The following is a 21,460-nucleotide window of genomic DNA, read 5'->3' as shown; positions in this document are numbered from 1 at the left end:
GGTGCTCTTGTGTAAATGGCCCCATCGCAGCACCCAGGGGTGTTTACTGTCGTGCCCTGAGAAGTGCTGAGGCCCTACCCCTCTGTCCCTTTCCATACACCTCTGCCTGGAGACATACTAGCTCTTCTCCAAAACCCCGTGTTGATGTCTCCTCCAGCTGCAAGGCCCCTCCGCAAGTCGGCCCCCATGTGAGCTGGTACTTCCCTCCGTGAGGGTACACGCCACACCCCACAGCAGAGACCCTCGCTGCCCTCCTGGAGGAGACCTTGCGCTCCTGGGATCAGAACGTGTATTACCTGTGATTTACTGAGCATCGTCTCACAGCACAGCGCTGAGACACAGCAGGGGGAACTCAGCAGACGGTTTTAGAATGCCTGCGTGAACAGACCTTCCTCTGCTTTCATTAGGAAGCAGGCCTTCTCCCCAAGTCTAACTGAAAATGCCTCTTCTCTGCCTTCCGGGGAGAGGAAACTGCTCCCCTCCCCCGACCCCGACTTCACAGCTAAACGTTTCTAGCTGTTCACACTCACCACCTCTGCGTCCTCACCTCCCACGCTCTCAACTCACTCAAGCCGACTTGGGTCCCCACCCGCAGTAATCGGATCAGCTAAGCTCGCCAGTGGCTTCCATAGCCTGCCCCTGCCATCCACTTTTCTCCTCCTGGAGGCCTCCCTCCCCACCCCCAGCACGTGCCTGTGACCCACTTCCTCGACTTCCACAGCTTGCTCTCTGGTTTCCTTCCTCCCTCTCTGGTCGCTCCTTTTGCATTTTCCTTGCTGGCATCTTCCCCCGACCCCACTTTAAAATGCTGGAGCTCCTCGGGGTTCTGGTCCAGGCTTTCTTCCCTTCTCGTGCTGTACTCTTCCCTAGATTGTTTTACATCTACACGCTTTCCGATAACTCTCCTAAATTTAATCCCTAGCCCATATCCCTCCCAGACCCACTCGGGATGCCCCTTCCTAAGCCTCTGAGCCTGCTGAGATACCAACACCGACTCCGGGATGAGTGCCCTGCGTGGGATTCCGTGCCGGCATCTTGGCACTACTTTGCCATCCACAGCGGGAACTATTTCCCTAGGATTCCCTTCCCTGCATGGATGAAGCTGGACCAGAGGGAAACACAGACGAGATCTGGAAGTGAAGCAGAGGCCGTTACTCTCGGATGGTCAGACACGGGGACAGACACATGCAGAGGTGCCCGGAAGGAGCTGGCTGGTCCTAGCATCTCTGTGTGCATCCGCCTTCTTTACTGACTACCCTGCCGACAACAGAGGGCCCATGGCCACCTCTACTGACCTGGACGCAGGCTTGCTGACGTGCTTCCCCAGACCCTTCCCGGAACGCTCCCTTCATCTCACTGAGCAGCCACCTGGGAATTTCCCATATGCCTCGACTTGCCCACCTGAGCTGGTACTTCTGGGGATGTAGTGAGTGACTGTTCTCCAGTCCTTCATCTCACTTCTTCCAGATCTTAATTTGCCAACTCCTCCACATTCACGTTAGTTCTATTTCCTATACTAAACCCTTTATTTCCAAAAGACTTGTGGGTGCTGTTTTCCTGACCAAACCCTGACAGATACACATACCCCTGGCCCCAATCTCCTTTCCCTCCACATCTCTTGCCTTAGAAATGACACCCTGTTAACTCTATAGAGACCTGGTGGACCTCCCCCACCCCTTACTCCTACGTCAAATCCATCTTCCTTGTGACCATAATGCTGATAAGGACAGAAACCACTGTGGTTTTGATCCCTGACTTATCCCCAGCTCTAGAGTACGGTATTTATTGAATGAGTGAATGAATGAATGAACCCTCAAGTCCTGTTCATTTTATCATATCCTAAACACCTCTCAAACCCTGCCCTAGTTCACACCACTCCCATCCTCTTCTTTTTTTTTTTTTTTTTTTTTTGCGGTACGCGGGTCTCTCACTGTTGTGGCCTCTCCCGTTGCGGAGCACAGGCTCCAGACACGCAGGCTCAGTGGCCATGGCTCACGGGCCCAGCCACTCCGCGGCATGTGGGATCTTCCCGGACCGTGGCACGAACCCGTGTCTCCTGCATCGGCAGGCGGACTCTCAACCACTGCGCCACCAGGGAAGCCCACATCCTCCTCTCTTTGATCCCTGCTGTAGCCTGCGAGGAAAAAGAGATTTGGGACCGGGGTCCTTAGAAACACGTGGACTCGGAGAGTGCTCAGGTATGAACAGGGAACAGGCCCCTGGTGGATGCCTGTGGTCTTGTTTTGCCAAGTACCCCAGGAAATGAGTTCTGACTCACGTAGCCCCTTAGGAATGTGATGTCATCAGAACCCTTTGAATGAACTGTGTGATTGGTGAGCTCTGTTTAGTTTAATAAGTAATCTGTAATTGGAACCTACACCCAGTCTTAGATTTCTGCCCTGTACCTAGGCTATGGCTCAAGTGTATTACATTTACCATAAGAGGAAACTGCCCGGCCCCTCTCTGCTCTGATAAGTAAAAAACTCCTTCTGAAATTCTCTGGATTAGGCCTGTGATCAAGGCCCTAATGGAATGGGTCAGAAATAAGATGCCTTTATCTCAGTGATTATACAGTCCTTCTGGTCCAGGTGAGGGGAACGTGTCCAGGAAGGCAACATCCTGTGAATGGCGTGAGCGAACAGCGGGGCTGAGCCACCCTGGGATTTGCAGCCAAGGCAAAGGGGACAGGTGAGAGCACAAAGCCAGGGGGTGGAATGGGACAAGAATGGACCCAGGGCAGCACAGGCTGATTGGACAGGAATAAGCACTTGTAGGGTACAGATGCCAGGAGAGGAGAAGCAGGAAACTGCTACAGGACCAGTGATCATACTGGCTTGCTGGTGCCGAGGAGAGAAGCTGGAAATGGATGGGTCCCTCTCAAATGCTCTAGGCAACTCTGTACTAATTTATTCAGATTTAATGTATTTGAGAGGAGCTGTGAAAAGAGGCTGGGGAGGAGGTAAGCCGAGTGACCTGAGTGGGGACTTGGATAGGTTTCCTTTTTAGTTAAATGAGTCAATCTGACAGAATGAACAGAAAGTGCTGGGTGGTCCCGAGGGCTGGGGCGCAGGCTGGGACGTTCCTAGGACCCTTCCCGCAGAGAATCCAAGGAAAAGTGCTAAGCCTCAGTCCTGTGGCAAGGGATGGGAACTGTCCTTTATTTGGGCTCAGGTGATAGAAGAGACCACAGATCGCCCTGGCCATTGTGCTAAAGGACCTGTGGGGCTCTGGGCGTACAAGGCCAGGTTAGGGAGAAACTTCCACCCTGATGTCCCAGTGTGTTGGGAATAACCATCCCAGGGTGCATAATTGGAAGAGAGGACTTTGCACCAATGAGGCTTCACACTACAATTCCAAGTGAGAAGGGAGAGCAGACAGCCTTTCCGCTGGTATTAACTTGGCATGTAAGTGGGAACAGAGACCTGCAAAAGCCCCAAGCAGTAGGAAGTTTGAAAATATAGGGATCACCTGGGTGTGAGGGAAGGAGATGATAGAGGTTGGGGTACTAATTCTCACCCTGTTTGTATACAACAGCCCCATGGGTGGCGCCAGCCCAGAATGCAGATGGACCTGGACAACGGCCTATAGATGATCATGGCCTGAATGAAGGGGTACCCCCTAGTGCTGTCCTCAGCAGCCCCCAATATATTTAACTGTGAAGGAAGTGCACTAGGCTCCAGGAGATTAGTCTACTGCTCCTGACCTGGCAAATGTCCAGTTTTCCATCCCGTGGCAAAGGAACGTCTCCCCAGTTTGCCGTTCTCTGGGGAGGAATGTGGTCCCCACTGCCTCCAGGAGAGTTGGAGTCTCTGTCTGGTGCCAGGCGTGGGGTGGCAGGACCTAGTTTTACTGCCCTGAGAGATCATGTTGATAATCAGATGACCACGGTGCTCATGGAGGAACTGGCCTGACCACATTTGGAAGCAGTGGTGACCTGGCAGACAGAGTGGGACTGGCTTGGAAATTCTACAAGAACTTATCTTACAGACAGACTTGCCCAGGCACAAAATGATGTCAGTATACAATTCAAGTCACAACACAGTCTGCAGGAGCTAAAGTTTTGCAGCCCTGAATGCCCATCAACAGGAATTGGTTAGATGCATTCCATTAGGTCCACACACGGAGTATTATGTAGCAGTAAAAAAGGTACCAGAGTGCTCTTTATGTACTAATATGAAAAGAACTCCAAGATAAGTTATTAACAACAAAAAACCCCCACAAGTAACAAGCTACAGTATAAAATAGATAACCAGCAAGGATCTACTGTATAGCACAGGGATCTACGTATATGTATAACTGAATCACTTTGCTGTACACTTTGCTGAAAATAACACATTATAAATCAACTATACTTCAATTAAAAAAATAAATAAACAAGCTACAGAATAATACCTTTTGGTGCATTAAAACCCAGTAGCTGCAAGAAACTAATAATAGTAATTACCTGTTGGGCAGAGTAGTGGGTTGAAAAGTGGGTGAACAGGAGACTGAGGTAGAAAGGAGTATCCACTCCCTCCTTTCTGGTTTTTGAACCACACACATGTATCATCTATTTAAAAAATTTAAAACTCCAGAAGAAGAAATCAACAAAAGAAGAGCAGAGTCACTAAAAATTGTACTCTTGTTCTACATTCAGCCATTAATTTAAATTGAGAAATGTTTCTATTCACATGCAATGATGGAATAACTAACTACGATAAAGCTGGAGAGCATAAAAATAGAAAAACGACTCTCTCAAATCTAGGTTTCATTTTCTCTTGATGAAGGAAATCATAAGCATGCTATTTTGACAGCTCATATTATAAGAACAAAATACTCCTCAGCAGTGTTTCAAAAGTATCTGGCAAATAAAGTTGTTTTTGTTTGTTTTTTTCCCCCAATAGTCAATACTGATGGATCAATTCTATTAATTGCACAAATAAAACTAATCTCTAGGTTGAAAAATGACTTTTCTAAGGGGACAGGCATGGGGGTGATGATGTTCTTTGTATTAAGAGCCTGTGAAAACTTGAAAGTTTCATTCTCAGCATCCTGGAATACTGTTTTTGGTTTTCTTTCTGAAATATGTTTGGTTACCAGGAAGAAATGGCAATCTCTATTAAAGGTCAGGCCCTAGTGCTATAGTTCAGAAAGGGGGTTGGCCAGAGGGAGTGCTGACACATGCAGTGTCCTGTCCGGCTTCTGCCTGATGACCGAGATGGCAAAGGACTGAGATTGTACCACAACAGCTGGGACATCTTCCTTCGAATGACAACATACTCGTATGTGTCCTAGACTTTTATGGGATCCCTTCATGATTCAGTGAAGTTCCTCAGACATTCTCCTGTCACTTATTACTGTCTTTTTGTAGCTTAGAATCTCTTCACCTCACTGGCCCAACCCTAGTTGGTTTTTCCAGGTGAAGACGTCGGAGCTCGTCATAAAGAGCATCACGGGCAACCCACGTGCCTCAAGGCAAAGGGGAGATTGAAACACTGCAAGAAGAAATGCGCTCTCTTGTTCCCTGGCAGGGTCACTAGCTGAAGGATAATGGCCAGGGAGAAAAACCCTGCGATGAAACCAAGACCTCCATCCACCCTTCACCTCTGTAACCTGCATCCTGTCAGAGCCTTAATTATCTCCTGCCGAGGGGAAGGAAAGGGCCGTTCTTTGGGAAGCGTCGGGCTTACTCTCTGCTCCAGCCATCTCAGGTGGAAAGTGTGGGCAGAGCACAGAGGAGAAGGATGTGGCTGCAGCTCAGAATGAACACCGGGCCCTTCCCTTTACCTTCCTCCTTCCAGACTCCAAACCAAAGCCTTGCCCTTGTCATGAGGTTCAAGCCTCCCCACCACCCCATGCTCACACACATTCCAGGCTGGGATGTCCTTCCATCCTATCCACCGGGCAACGACCCACGCATTCTCCGTGGATGAAGCCTGGCCCTGCCCCTTGCTCTTTCTCCAGGAAATAACATCCACACCCTCTCCTTCCAGCCCCGCCCCACCCTGAACCAATTCCTACCCAAGCAGGCAGAAGGCTCCAAGTTCACCAATTTCTCTACATACCTGTTTCCTTCCATTAGACTGTAACCACCCAACCTTTAATGCTGGATCTTATTTTTAATACCAATGTTTTTCCTTATTGGAAAAGGGATGCATGTTCATTTTAGGTTATTTAGAAATATACAGAAAAATGTAAAGAAACATATAAAAATTAAGTTTTTAGTCCTAGCCAGAGATAATGTTCTGTGACAGGCTTATCCTTCCAATCTTTTCCCATGCAGAGATAGACAAATCTTTAGATTTGTCTTTACCTTTACTAAAAGGGATCATAATCTAGTTATTGTTCTATAATGTATTCTTTTCACTTAATACCATATTATAAACATATAAGGCCTGGTTAGCTGCTGCTCTTGGGTGTTCCCTTGTAACGTAACTCTATTAATATATTACATCTTAACTTATAGTAAACATGATCTCCTTGCCTTATTCATCTCTATATTTCTAATGTCTAGCCCAGGGCCTGAGATATATTAGATGCCCTGGGAGGCAATGCCCTCATTGGGCTTGACTTCAGAATATTCCCAAGTCCCTCTGACAAGCCATCACCAGGATGAGGACAGACTTTTAAATCAGTTCTGGCAAATGGGGTCAGGCTATACAAGAGGATTTGCAAACTCCAGACCTTTGGGGACCGTTAGGAAACAGATAAGAAAAATGGTCCAGTGTCCGGGGTGACCAGTGGTGGGGACCATGGCTAAGTGGAGATCAAATGTCTTGTCTAAAGCGTCAGTCTCCTCTTAGCTCCAGCCAACTGCTGCCCCATCGGGGTGCAGGTGCCATGTTAATTCTCATCCACCTTTCTGGCCTTTCAGAGAGGCCAGAAATCTAGATTTGTATATGAAATACCCAGGCTGTTAAACCTTGGTTCAGCCACTGTAGTTACCCCTGCTGGCAGATATGGCATTTAATCGACCAGTCTGTTTCTTCTGCTGGAAGATGCTGACATGGCACCTCTAACCTCCAGCTTGGTTTCTACAGTGGGTGAACCCAATGATGGTGAGATGGAAAAGGAGACTGAAGGATAGATGCTCAGTGTCAGCTCAGATGCTGCCCTGTTTCTAGAAAATTTTAAGAACTCATTCCTTTGACTACAGCAGTGGTTCCCAACTGGGGGGTATTCTGTCCCCCCCATCAGGGACCTATGGAACTATCTGGAGGCATTGGTGGTTTCACAAATGGCAGAGGGTGCAGGGGGTAGTGCTGCTATTGGCATCCGGTGGGTAGAGCCCCAGGGATGCTGCTAAACATCCTCTAGTCCCACAGCAAAGGATGATGCAGCCCAAACTGTCAACAGTGCCCAGTGGTTCTCAACCTTGGTTACGTATCAAAAACACTTGTGTGTGTGTGGGGGGGGAGTGTTTAAAACACTGATGGCAAGTAGAGCAATTAAGCCCGTGCACCACAACTACTGAGCCTGCACTCTAGAGCCCAAGAGCCACAACTACTGAGCCCGTGTGCCACAACTACTGAAGCCCACGCGCCTAGAGCCTATGCTCCGCAACAAGAGAAGCCACCACAATGAGAAGCCCACGTACCGCCACGAAGAGCAGCCCCCGCTCGCCGCAACTAGAGAAAGCCCGCACACAGCAATGAAGACCCAATGCAGCCAAAAAATAAATAAACAAATAAATTAAATCTTAAAAAAAAAAAACAAAAACAACTGATGGCAGGGTCCCACTCCAGAAAGAGGGAATCAGAATCTCTGAGGATAGACCTCAGGCCTCATGTTTTAAAAGCTCCCAAGCAATTCTAATGTGCAGCCAGGACCGAGACCCATGATATTGAACGAGGAGCACCCTGCACACATCCAAAATGGGGCTGCCCCCTCCCCTCCCCCCATAGCACCTACTCAGGGCTCTGCTCAAACAGGCGCTCGATAAATCCTTGTTGCCTGGATGGGGGAACAGGTTAGTTGTCTATCATTAGCCCCCTACAAACTGCTGTGCTGGACTTGTACTGATTTTCAACATTCCATTGGTGGCTGATAGAAGCTTTTTTTAAGTCAGTTATTCAGTACATCAAAAGGATACAACTTCCAGCAGTCAATCAGCAGCTACCAACATGCTTTCTGTTAGAATAATTACTTCTGAGAGTGAAAGGTACAGAAACAATCCAGACAATAGATTCATGCCAAAGGAAGCTTACAAAATTAGCTTGCTATCTTTTTCGTCACTCTTCCTGGTCATATGCAATGAGAAGAATTAGGAGTTGTATATTAAATGCAATTCTGGAAACTTCCATCACTATCACTCAAGGAGAAATGAGATCAGAAAATGAAAAACAAAACCCCAAAGCAGGGCAGGAAGGGCAGTCTAATATCAGGAAACCGCTAATGGGAACCAGATCTCCTAATAATCAGAATGATGTCCTCAGTGACTTATTCGCATCTAATCAAGTTAGGGGAAATTTTCACAAGTCTGGGTGGAAGCTATCAAGTGGGGAGAGATGAGCATGCAAGAGGTATTTAGGATTGAAATCTGCACCAGCCAACCAACCTGCCTGCCAGTTGTGGTATTACCGCCCCTGGGGCTTGCTGAGCTTGGCATAGACCCTCCAGCCGGGTGTGCAGAAAGCCTGGGGCATTTATCCAGAGCCATGGCTAATACTGGGAATGCAATGGCCCACAGCAGAACCCCATCCCTGGATACTGGAGCCTAGCGATGGACTGGTGATGGAGACGCAGGCGAACATGGACCATTCAGTCCAGTGGAGGGGGCCACAGTAAGAGCCTTGCTGGGAGGGCAGGTGCTGAGGCCTCTGCAGGAGGGGTGCCAGTGCAGCCCTGGAAGCAGTGAGGAAGTGGGAGGAGGCGTCTCAGCTGCGCATAAGGAGGTGTTAGGGATGTGAAGGGCTTAGGGGAAGACTAGCCCTGATGAAAGAAACAGCATGGACAAAGGTCTGGAGGTAAGAGAGAACTGGGTGTGCTGGGGGCACCCCAAGAAGTCTGACACAGCTAGTGGCTCCTCAGAAGGTGGGCAGAGTGGGGGAAGTTGAGGCTGGAAAGGCAGCAGGGCCAGATCGTGAAAGCACAATGTCCCGACTGTGGGGGGCACGCACGGAGAACTTCTTTCTGGTGGAAAAAAGGGAGGGATCCTAAAGAGGGAAGTCACAGGGTCAGAGGAAGACACTGGGATTGGCGTCAGACAGACCCTGCGTTCCCGTGCCAACGCCACCATGTTCTGTGTGACCTTGGGCAAGGGACTAATCTGTAATCAGGGAATAAGTAGAACACCTCCTTGCCAAGGTTGTTACGAGGGTGAGTGAGATACTGGGCTGGCCAAAAAGTTCATTCGGTTTTAAGTAAAGACATTTTTCATTTTCACCAAAAACTTTAATGTAGTCGCGAACCGAATGAACTTTTCGGCCAACCCAATATATGCGGGGCTGGGGGTATAGGTGAAAGAATGGTTGCGTTGACACTGGGAAAGGACTCCAGTGGATGCAGAAGGAATAAATACAAAAAAGGGAAAGAGGGAAGAGAGATGAAGGAGACTGTAGTCTGTGGAAGAGTTTTTCGGGGGAGCTTGGAGACAAGAAAGGAAGAGGTAGAGGAGGAGGGAGTAAACATACCAGAAATCGAATCTACTGTTTTGGCATTTTCTCAAAATACTGATATTCCTCTGACTCTGGGCCAAGCTGCCACGGGCCATGAGGAACACGTGGAAGGCCCCGTCACCTGGCCCGCACCGGCTCTCGGAAAAACTTGCTGCTGTTGCAAGTTTTATGGTTGTGGTTGTTTTTAGGCCTCGACCATCACAAAGGCCCCTTTCCAGGATACACGTGGCTCTGTGGCCCCAAAGCCCTCATCCACCCGTTGGAAGGCAGGGCCTCCAGAGATCTGCCTCCACGGGGTGGAGTGTTATTCCCACCCCAGCCCTGGGGTTTTCTCAATCTCTTGAGAAAGAGATTGTAATTGTGGGGGGATATCACCTCTCTGCTTTGCCTGCACCCCAGCAGACAACATGAGGCCTCCGGTACTGTGAAGAAAAGGTAGGCGTCTGGGGAATAAACCATATGTCCAGAGGGAAGCGGAGAAGCTTGCCCTCTGATGATAATTGCATTCCACAGCTTGCTGTTTCAGCAGCTAGAAGCAAACCCGGGCCTGATTAGGCTCTTATTCAATAAGACTCTAGTCCATGCAAGATCAGGAGACGTGGATTTTTCTAGACTATTTTTTGGTCAGAAAATGCTCTGGAATAGACTGCTTTGGTCTCAGGACACTAGCCTATACTGAGTCAATGTCATAACAGCACAGTAACCAAAACTGATTTATAATATAACTTTTTGGACATTAAAATGTTAATGAAATTGCTGTCATGAAAAAGAATAGCTTGAATTTTTATTTTAACCATTCTCAAGGTCCCATCTCTTTTTAAAAATTCATTTCCTCTCACTTGAAGAAACTGCTTTATCATCTAATTTAAAACATCAGTTCCCCTCCCCACAAGGTGATTTACTTTCTCTATAGAAAAATGGTAGTAACCAGCCAAGAAGCTAAATGTTAAATGCAAGGAAAAATGAGACCTTTGGAAATGAAAATAAATGATCAATTTTTCTTCCTTCGGAGAAATCACTACTCCCAAAAGATACGGGATGTGGAAAGGAGAGGAAACAAATGATTTCAACTCTAAGTTCCTTGAAAGCAGCCACTCAGCCTTCTTATCTTTCTTTCCATCTATACACTTCTGGACATTTCTGGAGCACTTGTGGATGCCAGCTCTCACTTAGGAAACTCACAGGTCAGGGCAAATGAAAAACAGATCACTGCAGTGAAACAAGGGAAATGCCTCCAGGAGAGAAAGGTAGTAAGATTGCAGGGTCAAGAACCCCAAAGATAAAGGAGGGCAGGGATGGTATCACAGAGCAGGGGGCATTTGAGTAGGGTATTGACAGGTGAGTAGGAGTTGTCCAATTGGAGGGAGAAGCAGGAAAAGACACATGTTGTGTGGGGGAAAGCTGAATACCACCAACTGAAAGGAAGCACAGCTGAAGAGCATGGCGGAGGAAAGACACATGCTGAAGACACACACAAACCCAATTCAGTGCCTAGATCTTATCTTCTAGCTGACAGTAGCATTAGAAAGGGTCCTATACAGTATTACAGAAATCATTCTGGCTTCAGTGTAGAAGACAGACCAGCAGGGGGTGATCCTGAGTTGTGAGGCCAGGGAGGCGACTACTATGCTGGTCCAAGCAAGAGATGAGGAAGACCTGCACCAGGGCAGTGGTGGTGTGGATGCAGAAGAAGGGCAGGTGCAAGAGATGCCTGCAAGGTGGGATCAGCAGGACTGGGTGAGCAGTCCCTTAGCCTCAAGTTTTCATGCAGAGAATGTGGAAAGCTGCAGGCTGACAGCAAATTGTATAATTCATGCTGAGAAGGAAAGAGCCAAAAAAAAAAATGATAGTGGGAGGATGGAAAAAGGTGGGAGGCATCTAGCTAAGAAGAAAAGGGCAAAGGAAACTGAGCAGAGAACAGGTTGGATTAGTGCCACATAACCTCAGGTTTGGAAGAGGCCTTCCCTGATAAGTGGCTTTCTAGCCTTTCTTTACATACTTCTGTTGATGGGGAGCTCATTACCTGTAGAGTCATCCCATTCCATTGATACCTTTTGTGAGTTCTTTGAACCACAATCTTTTCCTCTGGCTCCACAGAGCTACCTTTGAATTTTTACTTTCAGTTGCTCAAAGACACTTTTTGGAAACCTATTTGATTTAGCAAGAAGCAGCTGGATGGCCTGGCAGGCCTCCCATCCTGCCGATGGAGAATCCTCCACTAGAGCAGGGCAGAGGCTGAGATAAATTCACAGCGCAGGAACACAAAGTTGAGGACACGTGTGGTTGCCCACTCTTGCCCTTGCCCTTGGGTTTTAAGCTACTTTAGCTGTCTGAGTCCCCTGCCCCATCCCACCCCATCAGAAAATCACCAATACCGTGCTGTTGCAGCCAGCAAAGCAGGCAGACAGGTAGGTGATGCCATCTGCTCCACACACTGGAGTGAAAGAATCCGTTTGGCATTCACAGTTTTTATTGCAGGACGAGTAGGGGTCCAGGGCCGAGCCAGGTGATGAGCTGGAAAAGACAGGAAGAAACGTGGAACCCATCAGAGAAAGGTCAACTTCTGTTGGATCCCCCCAGTGACAGCCCTCTGCCCTCTGTGGTCATGGTCGCCAATGTGGTCGTGGTTCAGGGAAGGAGGGCCATCAGTGCTTGGACTGTGCATGGATATACAGAAGCTGCCTCTGCCCGTGTGCTCCCATTCTGCCTGTTTGACCTCGCAGGGTGGCAGATAAGCCCGGCCCTACTTCTCCTGACTTAACTTCAGGAGAAGGCCTGGTGGCCTGCTCGGAGGAGGAGACTGGTGTGGAGAGGAACTGGTACCCTGCAGGCCAACCACGCTGCAGCCCTGATGCTCCAAACTGGATTCCCAAGGCAGCTGCAGAGTCTCACGTAGAAAAGGGGACAGCTATTGGCGCTGGCTATGTAAGGACTCTCTGTAATTCCCTCTAAGGGCAAGTCTGATTGGACTTTAGTTCAAAGTCTTGGGATAATAACTAGGAAGTAAGTTGTCCTATAAGAGCTAACTTCTTTCCATGCTTCTCTCCTTTTTTCCCCTCCATCCCTCCCTCCCACCCTTATCAATACCTACTATGGCTCATACCCTGTAATTACTATGTGAGTCTAATGATAGCTTCTGATGGTTTAAGGAATTGTTGGGACTTCCCTGGTGATTCAGTGGTTAAGACTCCATGCTTCCATTGCAGGGGGTGTAGGTTTGATCCCTGGTCAGGGAACTAAGATCCCTCATGCCATGCATGCGGCCAATAAAAAAAAAAAAAAAAAAAAAAGGAATTGTTGAAGTCTCTTATTTTAAGCTGAATTTGAAAATAAAACGTATTTTTAATTTTCTATCTTCACGTCACTCCTAAAATCAAATGACAAAAATTGGCATTTGAGTCCTCTGGGGAGTGAGTGTCTGACTGTCTCCCCAGTGCTCCCCTGGCCGCCCTGGGAGAGAGCCTTTAAGTGGAAGTCAGCCTTCTCTGCCCAGAAGGTTCACATAGATTGTTCAACCCTGGGAGGAAGATGCAGAGGCATCATCGACTTCGCAGCTCATGGTCACTAGGGACAAAACTGGCTCCATTAACCTACCCAGGAGAGAGGGTCCTGGCATCCTGGGCAGGCAGGGGTGGCGAGACCTTTCTGGGACTTACGTGTTTCCATAGGGAACAGTAACCCCAGCCACAGGGCCCGTGTCACAGCCCAGGAAGAGGAAGGAGACGTAACAAGCGGTGGACACCAGGTTGACGAGCATGGCCATCCGAATGGCCCCGAGGGCAGACAGGCTGAGTTTCTTCACCAGGAGACCGCCCAGGAAGATGCCCAGACAGGCACATGGGATCGCAGTCATCCCTGGAGGAGAGCAGAGGGGCAGGGACCATTAGCCAGGGAAGAGGGGCCAATCAATGCAGACACTGGGTGCCAGGCCCGAGGCTGAGCCCTGCATGGACAGGATTCCCTGTGACACCGCTGTAGTGCCACTTGCTCCACTGTGCCCCAAAGCGTCTGTTAGTGGCCTCATTGCTACCCTCAAGGAACTCATGAAAACTGGGGAAGACAGACACATAAAAACTCAATAATCAGGAGTCTAAGTCATACACCTTGCATGCTAAGTGGGGAACTCTCGTGGGAAACACACCCAGCTGGTGTGGGAACAACCGAGAGACAAGTCAGACCAGCTGGGAACACGCACGTGCATTTGAGAAAAGTATCGGGGAGCAGTGATGTGCCCTCTGTGTGTTTTCCAGGTGGTGCGGGAAAGGGGATCAAATTGGGGATTTTCTCCCACTCTTCAGGCAAGGAAGGGTCTGGAGGCTGTTTAAACAAAGGTCCCAGAACTCACCAGCCTGTGGAGACAGTGTTTTAACCAGCCCCATGACCTCTCAGGAAGCAGCATCAATCAAATTAATATGTTTCGTAGTTCCTGGTGAGTAATTGGCATATATTTTTTTTCCCTTTCTTATAAACAGAGCTATCTGCAAGGCAGCAGGACCATAAACCTGTTATTTCTGATTCTCAGAGACTCAGGGCATCTTAGGAGGACCAAAGGATCCTAGCGTTCCAATCTCCTGTTTGGCTTTGTTCTGTTCTGATTCACTTCATCTAAACTCAGCTTTAAATTACTGTGTGTCATTTATCTACCGTGTAGATTGTGCATGGCTAATTTTCCAGTTTAGGCTGCCTCTTCCTTGCCAATCAACAGACCTCTAGGTCAACTGACTACATCAATCAGCTGGTATGTGCTAAAGGAATGCAAATTAATTTTAATATTCTGGTGAGAAAAACAATCAGGGAGGCTGAGCTCTGCAAAGGAAATAGCACAAGTTACACTTCTTGAAAAACATAGTATCTCTGTATTATTTGATGCTCTTGGAGGAGCTGTGCTTGGTTCTCTCTCGTCCTGGTATAGATGATCCTCAGGACCTCGCCCCTATTTGCCTGTCTAAACCCCATGCCATTCCGCTCCCCCCACTATGCCCAATCCTCCTCCCCTCTCTCCCTGGAATAGGCCAAATCCGTTCAAGCCCCCAGTCTCTGCACTTGCTGTTTCCTGTTCTAGGACATTCTTACCCTCTATCTTTACTTGGCTGGGCCCTACGGAGGGCCTTCCCAGACCACGCCATCTAGAGTGGTCCTGCAGCCCATTTGGGATTTCCTACTGTTTCTTGCCCTGTTTTATTGTTGGCATGGCTCTCCCCAGTATCTGAAGCTGCCTCAGGTATTTCTGGTTTTCTCGTTTCTTGTTCTCTCTCCCCCTCCTGAAATGCAGCTTCCCTGAGGACAAGAACCGTTCCATCCTGTTCAGTCCCGGCTCCCTGTGCCTAGCACGGTGCCCAGCACAGAGTGGGCGCCTGGGGATTATTTTCAAGATGAACGGAACAGCGAGCAGATGGGATCTGTGTGAGTGAATACTGATGGCCAGAGCCCACGCCCAGAGAGCAGGTTGCATTTTGTTCCATTTTCCATCAGAGGCAGCAGGGAGCGGCCCCTGGTGAGGATGGTAACTATGGCAATAAGAGGCTTTCAGCACCTTTTCTCCAAGCCATCATCAGCCTTCCCTCTCCCTCCCTGACGTGTGTGCGGCCTTAGCTTGCGGGCAGCGATCAGAACTTCCCCCCAACTCCATCCTCATTAGCTTCACCTATGCAGATTGAGTCCTTTTTATCTTCACGCATACATCAATGCCATCAGCCCTTAATCATCTGTGTTGCTCTTTTCTGAACTCTGCCCCATCTGCTGATGACTTTGTGGGTGGCCCAGAGACAGCGCTGATGGCCCAGGATGACTGCAGGGGTCCATCCCCTAGGTTTGCGGGGGGCTACTGATGAAGCATTTTTGGACACGAGCCTTGCCTTACGCTTCTGCTGCCTCTCTCTGTCCCCTAAAGGCCCCCTGCCATCCCCTCCTGCAGCCAGCCTTCCAGAGTCCACGCTAACAGACTGATGCTATGGGTAGGGCACAGGGAGAGGGCACGTGTCCTGCCTGCCTGGGCTGCCAGCCGGATGGACGGACCGACAGATGGGCCACCAGGCTGCTTCTCCACATGGCGGGAGAGGGTCTCCCTGTGCAAGTGCTCTAACAGACAGAGTCTCTGGGACAGAAACAGGTGCAGGAAGGTGAGATTGTTTTTGACCTTCTGCCCTGAAGACTACTGATTTGTTTGTTGATAGAAAACTTTGGAAATCTGTCCTGAAATAGAACAGAGCCCCAACTCTGAAGCAAATGTAATCAAAATGTAAGGAGCTGCTGCAAAGAAATCAGGAAGTGAGAGATAAACTCTTTGGGTGCTGGAGGGCAAAACCTGAGAGATGGTAGGTGTAATGAAGAAGTTATAACTTTAATTATAGAGAGACACATTTTACCCTATCTCTGTCAGACAGGTACTAAAGGGCTGACTGCATCTTGCTAATACCTCTTGGAAGAAATACTTATAAAATAGCGGACGGTAGAGAGTTATTAGTAAAAAAGAAAAACAACAAGGCTTGTGCTGCCCTAGCAGCTCCCAGGGAGAGGTGCTGGGATCTGGCCACATCATTGCTGGTAGGGTTTTAATTTTTTTTAACTTGATACCTTACGTCCTGTGAAGTGCATAAGCTTAAGGGAACACTGACGAATTTTTGCCCCTTTATACACCCCTGTATTAAAACATTTCCAGCAGCCCCAGGGGCTCCCTGGTGCCTCCATTCCCTCCACCCTCAAGGGTAACTATCATTCTGGCCTCTATCACTTTAATTAACTTTTCTTCTTTTTAACTCATAAATATGTACTCTTTTGTGTCTGACGTCTTTCAACTCTGTCAGATCCATCCACACTGAGGCATGTATCCAAGCTCTTGCTTTCTCATGCTGTATGACAGTTCACTGTATAATATTCTATCATTTATTTACCCATTCTAGTATCGATAGATATTTGGGTTGTTTCCAGTTTGGGGCTGTTATGTATGAAGCTGTTTTGGATACTGTACCTACGCATATATAAATGAGTGGACCTAAACACTCACTTCTGTTGGATTTATGCCCAGAAGTGGAATGCTTGGATCCCAGCGTAAGCATATGCTTTTAGCTTTCATGGGTGCTGCCAAACAGTTTTCCAAAGCGCTTGTACCATTGTGCACTCCCACCAGCAGTGTATGAGAGTTCCAGTGGCTCCACGACCTCGCCAACACTTGGTACTATCAGTCTGGCAGACATGGACTAGTATTTCATCGTGGTGTTCGTATGTGTTTTCCGGATGACTCATGAGGGGTCAGCACCTTTACATGGGTTTATTGGCCATTTTGTGAAGGAAATGCTAAGGAGAAGATCAGAAAATATCACCTCGCCCATTTCTCTCAGGACGTGATCTACTTCTACTTAACAGAGAAGATAATTCCACAGGGCTGGAGCCCTCTCGACTGCCAGGCCGGACTTGTCACATTCTCAGGGGCCATCCTTGTGTCTCTCTCCTTCTCTGCACTTTCAGAACAGATGAGCTCTTCTGTCAAAGGCTGTCCACTCTACTCCCTCTCTTTTCTGCACATCGCCTCTGCTGGTTCTTTCCCCTCTGCTTAGACACCTGCTCAAGTCCTTCCTGTCACAATAGCAACTGTCTCTTAGCAACAGCACCGTCACTACTCCAATCCCTTGACTGCAATACACACTGCCCACCATGTCTTCTCTCCGTCCCTCCACCACTAAGCTCTGGAAAGTGTCCTGCAGTCACTGGCTATTCCCTCCCTCTTGTGGGCTGCTCCCCTGCTGCTGTTTCATGGACACAGCCCTGACACAGGCTGAAAGACGTCCTGGCTGTTGAAGGGACCAGAGGCATGTGAGGCCGCATCACGCGTGGGCACTCATGCTGCTGACAGCTTCCTTCTTGGTATCATCTCTTCCTTGACTCCCGTGATCCACGGATTTCTCTCAGGAGTTGCTTCTTGAACTTCTCTATGGCCTCCTGTATTTCCTATGGGCAGTGTTTCACCCCCTCTATTCTAATTCTACACATTTTCCTTCTGCAAATTCCACTCCTGTGTCCTCAACTACCATGCACAAACGGATGCAACCCACATCTTCTTCTTCAGCCCTCAACCATGCACAGGACACCATGTAGATATACTACGGCCATCTCACACTCAGCAACTTCAACTCTGAACTCACAACCTTCCCTACAGATCTGATTCTTTTCTGCTATTTCCAGGTTTCACAAATGGTACCACCCTTTGTCTGAGCCAGAAACCTGGAAGTCATTCTTGACCCTTCATTCTCCTTCCTCCGCCATGAGACCATTTTCCCTCCTGCGTATAAGGAATGCTCCTTCTCATGAGGGCAAACGGGTTTTCTTTAGCATGTCAGCTCCAAAGGACTGGGAGCAGATTCCTGTAGTCTACTGCTGAGAAGACTGGTAAGATCACGCTTGAGCTTGGGGAGAAGGAGTGTCATGATCCATTAATTACATCTGCCATGGGCACAGGGATAGAGGGGAGCATATGGCTTCCAACCTCTATATTTGCTGACCGTGGGTTTTATGCTGCCAAGAATATCCTTGATTTTTATGTTCTTGACCAAAGCCTGCTAAACTTTCAAGATCCATCTTGATTCCCCTCTTCCTTCCTCACATCTTCCCCCCAGTTCTCCAGTTCACACTGATTTATAGACTTCCTGGCCTGTCACAATGCTTCCTATGCACACTTTACATTTTAGCTCTTTATTATCATGTACTTTTAGCAATTGCCTCAGGCAAGTAAATCTTACTCCAAGAAAATCCTTTGAAATTCTTCTGCACACTGACCACATGTATATGCTTCTGCAGGGGCAGCACAGTCTGGGCTGTTTGGCGGGTCTCAGTCAATTCTTATAGTATTACAAGCAGTGACGGCCTCTCTCCACCCTCCTGGGAGGCTGAGAAACAGACTCACCGAGCAGCTGGTTGGCAGAAGAGGTGGTGAGGTTAAATTGCTGCTCCAGATACTTCCCCAAGAAGGCAGCGAAGCCAGCCACCACTGCAATCTCCATGCAGGCGGCCAGGATGATGCAGGTAAACACAGGGTTTGAGAGCAGGTGCTTTGTGACCTTCGGGATCACTGCAGGGAGAGAAGCAGAGGACCAAGGTCACACGCTGCACTCCTTCTGTCCCCAAGGCCCCACTTTGACCCATCTCAGTAAACAGCATCAGGAATCATCTGGTTGCTCAGGCCAAAGCCTATAACCTGTTAAGTCAGCCATAACTGTGAAAACTCTGGTTTCAAACTATATGCTGATATCTTGTCAACTAAACTGACAACTACTAAAGCAGGAGAAACTACACCATGACTTTTCTTTTTTTTTACAGCACACTTGAAACACTGTTTTATAAGCCATCACAAGTTATTTCCATCCAAAAAAAAGAGGAGTTTGGGGTTTGTTTCTCAAAAGGGAAAATATAACTTAATCGTATTATAAGTATAAATGTATTAATTATATTAATACATCTAAGTATATATTATCAATATACCTGTGATGAATATTTATAATGGTGTGTGTTAAGAAAATATATTTAATCTTTTTTTTCAGCAACTTGTTTTTTTTTATTTTATATTGAAATATAGTTGATCAACAATGTTGTGTTAGTTTCAGGTGTACAGCAAAGTGATTCATGTATACATATACATGGATCTATTCTTTTAAGAAAATATATTTCATCTTAACAGTTTCAAGAAAGAAATGATAGTGTATGTATATGCATACACACATACACACGCACACACAATACATATATAATCCAGCCTCCACCCACCCAGCCCCCTTCCTTCTCACAACCACATTCGCCTGGCCAAGCTTCCATGAGCTTTCACTTGGGGAAGACTAGGGTCTTGGTTTTCACTCTTGATCCAATATAATCCTCCCCTATGCAGTAGTCAATGGGATCAGGTCAAATCAGCTTCCTACTCAAACTCCACAATGGCCAAAATCCACACTTGGTACGATGGCCCACAGTCTGCCCCTTGGCTATCCGATCACACTTCTGATCACTCTCCATCCTCCCTCTGCTCCAGCCCCACCGGCACCTGGTCCTCCCCACCCAGCTCTTTGCACCAGGGCTCTTCCCTCCATTAAATGCTCTGAACCCAGATCTTTGCTCCATCTCTTCCTTATTCCTCAGGTGGTCTTTCCTCAACACCCAAGGCAACCTAGAAGCTGCTGCCCACCCAGTCCTGATGCTCAGGGCTCAGATGAGAGTTGACGGTGGGCAAAAGTGCTTTGTGGCTTGTGTACTGCTTTAATTACCAATGGAGCCAAAGCAGGTTTTGTTGAGGTGATGCATTTCAATCTTATTTTATTATACTCTGTTTTTCCTAAAGTAGGTGGTTTCATAAACCACTCAGATTTCCTTTTAATTTGGTGCTTTTACAAATGAGAGATTTGGGTTTCTTAAAATCCTTTGAATGTAATCACATTATTTGGCTCTTTCCAGCCATTAGAATCCTTTGTACATGGTCTTTGACCAGATCTCCTCAGCTATGGAGTGATGACATATCCTGGCAGTAGGCAAGGGGTCTGGGGGTATCAGGACAACCCCATCATTTCAATACTTATGCCATTATTTTGATGTGCACTTAGTAAAAAAAAAATTTAAAGTTATTTAAAGAGAAAGTTATGTAAATGACAGTACAGGTGGTAAGGAAATAGGCAAAAATGTGTAAAAGTGGTGTAGCAGTGATAAGTTAGGGGACCTCTGTTCTGCTGTACTCATAATAATGTGGAACATTTGGCATGTGATGTACTTGTTTCCTTCCACCTGTGTAAATAGAAAAAGATAAAACAGAGTCCCAGATGTAGCAAGTACTATTCCAAGTCTAGGAAAAACCAATCAGTGCCCATGGTCATACAAAATAAACAGGTGAGCAATGTCTAACACTGCATTCCAAGGTAATGAATTAGCCAGCTGTCCTAAAGAAGAGAGCTAATTACACAGGCTCAATCTCATTTCCTAGGAGATGAAACCTCTAAATGGCCCAACTAATGAGAATAAAATAATAATAGGAGATACATAAGTTTTTAATAACGTTAACAGACAAGCTCAATAAATCAAAATAACAGAACAATGGGTCAGGAACTGGCAGATACACACAACATAAAATTTATCATTTCTGGGAAAGATACCAAGTTTCAAAAATGAAAATCTCTATATAAGACAGGGATTTAAGGATCCTTTGACGTACTAAAAGGAACTTAGCTATGGGAATGGACTGAGCCAGATGATTGGAGGCTCAGAATCACTGTGGGCTGAGCAATCTGATTCTGCATCCCAACCGAGAAACAACCAGACAATAACCAGAGCTGGTGGCCTCAGCGGTTCCATGGTGGTTTCTCGTTAAACTACTAAAATCTTAGGAAGGTAACTCTTGGATTAAATAAATGTGTGTGCACACATGCACAAAATAAAACAAAAACTTTAAAAATGGTAGGAATAAGAATAAAGATGGTGAGAAAACAACTTTAAATCCATGGTATTTATATATTTATACCTGCTTTATTGCAAGGGACTGGCCTTTATGCGTGTGTTCTGTTCATTTTTTACAGGGTTTCGAGCATTTATAATAATCTGACTTTCTTAGAAATGTCATCTCAAATATTTGTCTAGAAGAGGTTACACTTAAAATCTATGCTTAGGGGCTTCCCTGCTGGCACAGGGGTTAAGAATCTGCCTGCCAACGCAGGGGACATGGGTTCGAGCCCTGCTCCAGGAAGATCCCACATGCTGCGGAGCAACTAAGCCCATGTGCCACAACTAGTGAAGCCCGCACGCCTAGAGACAGTGCTCCGCAACAAGAGAAGCCACCATGATGAGAAGCCTGCACACCGCAACAAGGAGTAGCCCCCGCTTGCCACAGCTAGAGAAAGCCC

The 21,460-nt window shown here is 47.4% G+C and overlaps 1 protein-coding gene across 2 annotated transcripts in view; it reads right to left on the bottom strand.

Annotated features, from left to right (window-relative positions):
- The window catches only part of SLCO3A1 (solute carrier organic anion transporter family member 3A1), a 318,353-nt gene that overhangs the window by 26,042 nt on the left and 270,851 nt on the right, over positions 1-21,460 (bottom strand). For both annotated transcript variants that reach the window (XM_027083145.1, XM_027083144.1), the window contains exons 5-7: positions 18,493-18,657; positions 13,253-13,451; positions 11,972-12,110 (exon numbers count right to left, since the gene is read on the bottom strand). In XM_027083145.1, the coding sequence (XP_026938946.1) occupies positions 11,972-12,110; positions 13,253-13,451; positions 18,493-18,657 (503 nt within the window). The remainder of the gene's footprint in view (positions 1-11,971; positions 12,111-13,252; positions 13,452-18,492; positions 18,658-21,460) is intronic.

Source organism: Aethalodelphis obliquidens, unplaced genomic scaffold (genome assembly GCF_003676395.1).
Source record: "Aethalodelphis obliquidens isolate GAN/ISIS:26980383/991018 unplaced genomic scaffold, ASM367639v1 scaffold49, whole genome shotgun sequence".
Classification (NCBI taxonomy): domain Eukaryota; kingdom Metazoa; phylum Chordata; class Mammalia; order Artiodactyla; family Delphinidae; genus Aethalodelphis; species Aethalodelphis obliquidens.
The sequence above is the reverse complement of the archived record's forward strand: the minus strand, read 5'-3'. Positions and strand labels throughout refer to the sequence as shown.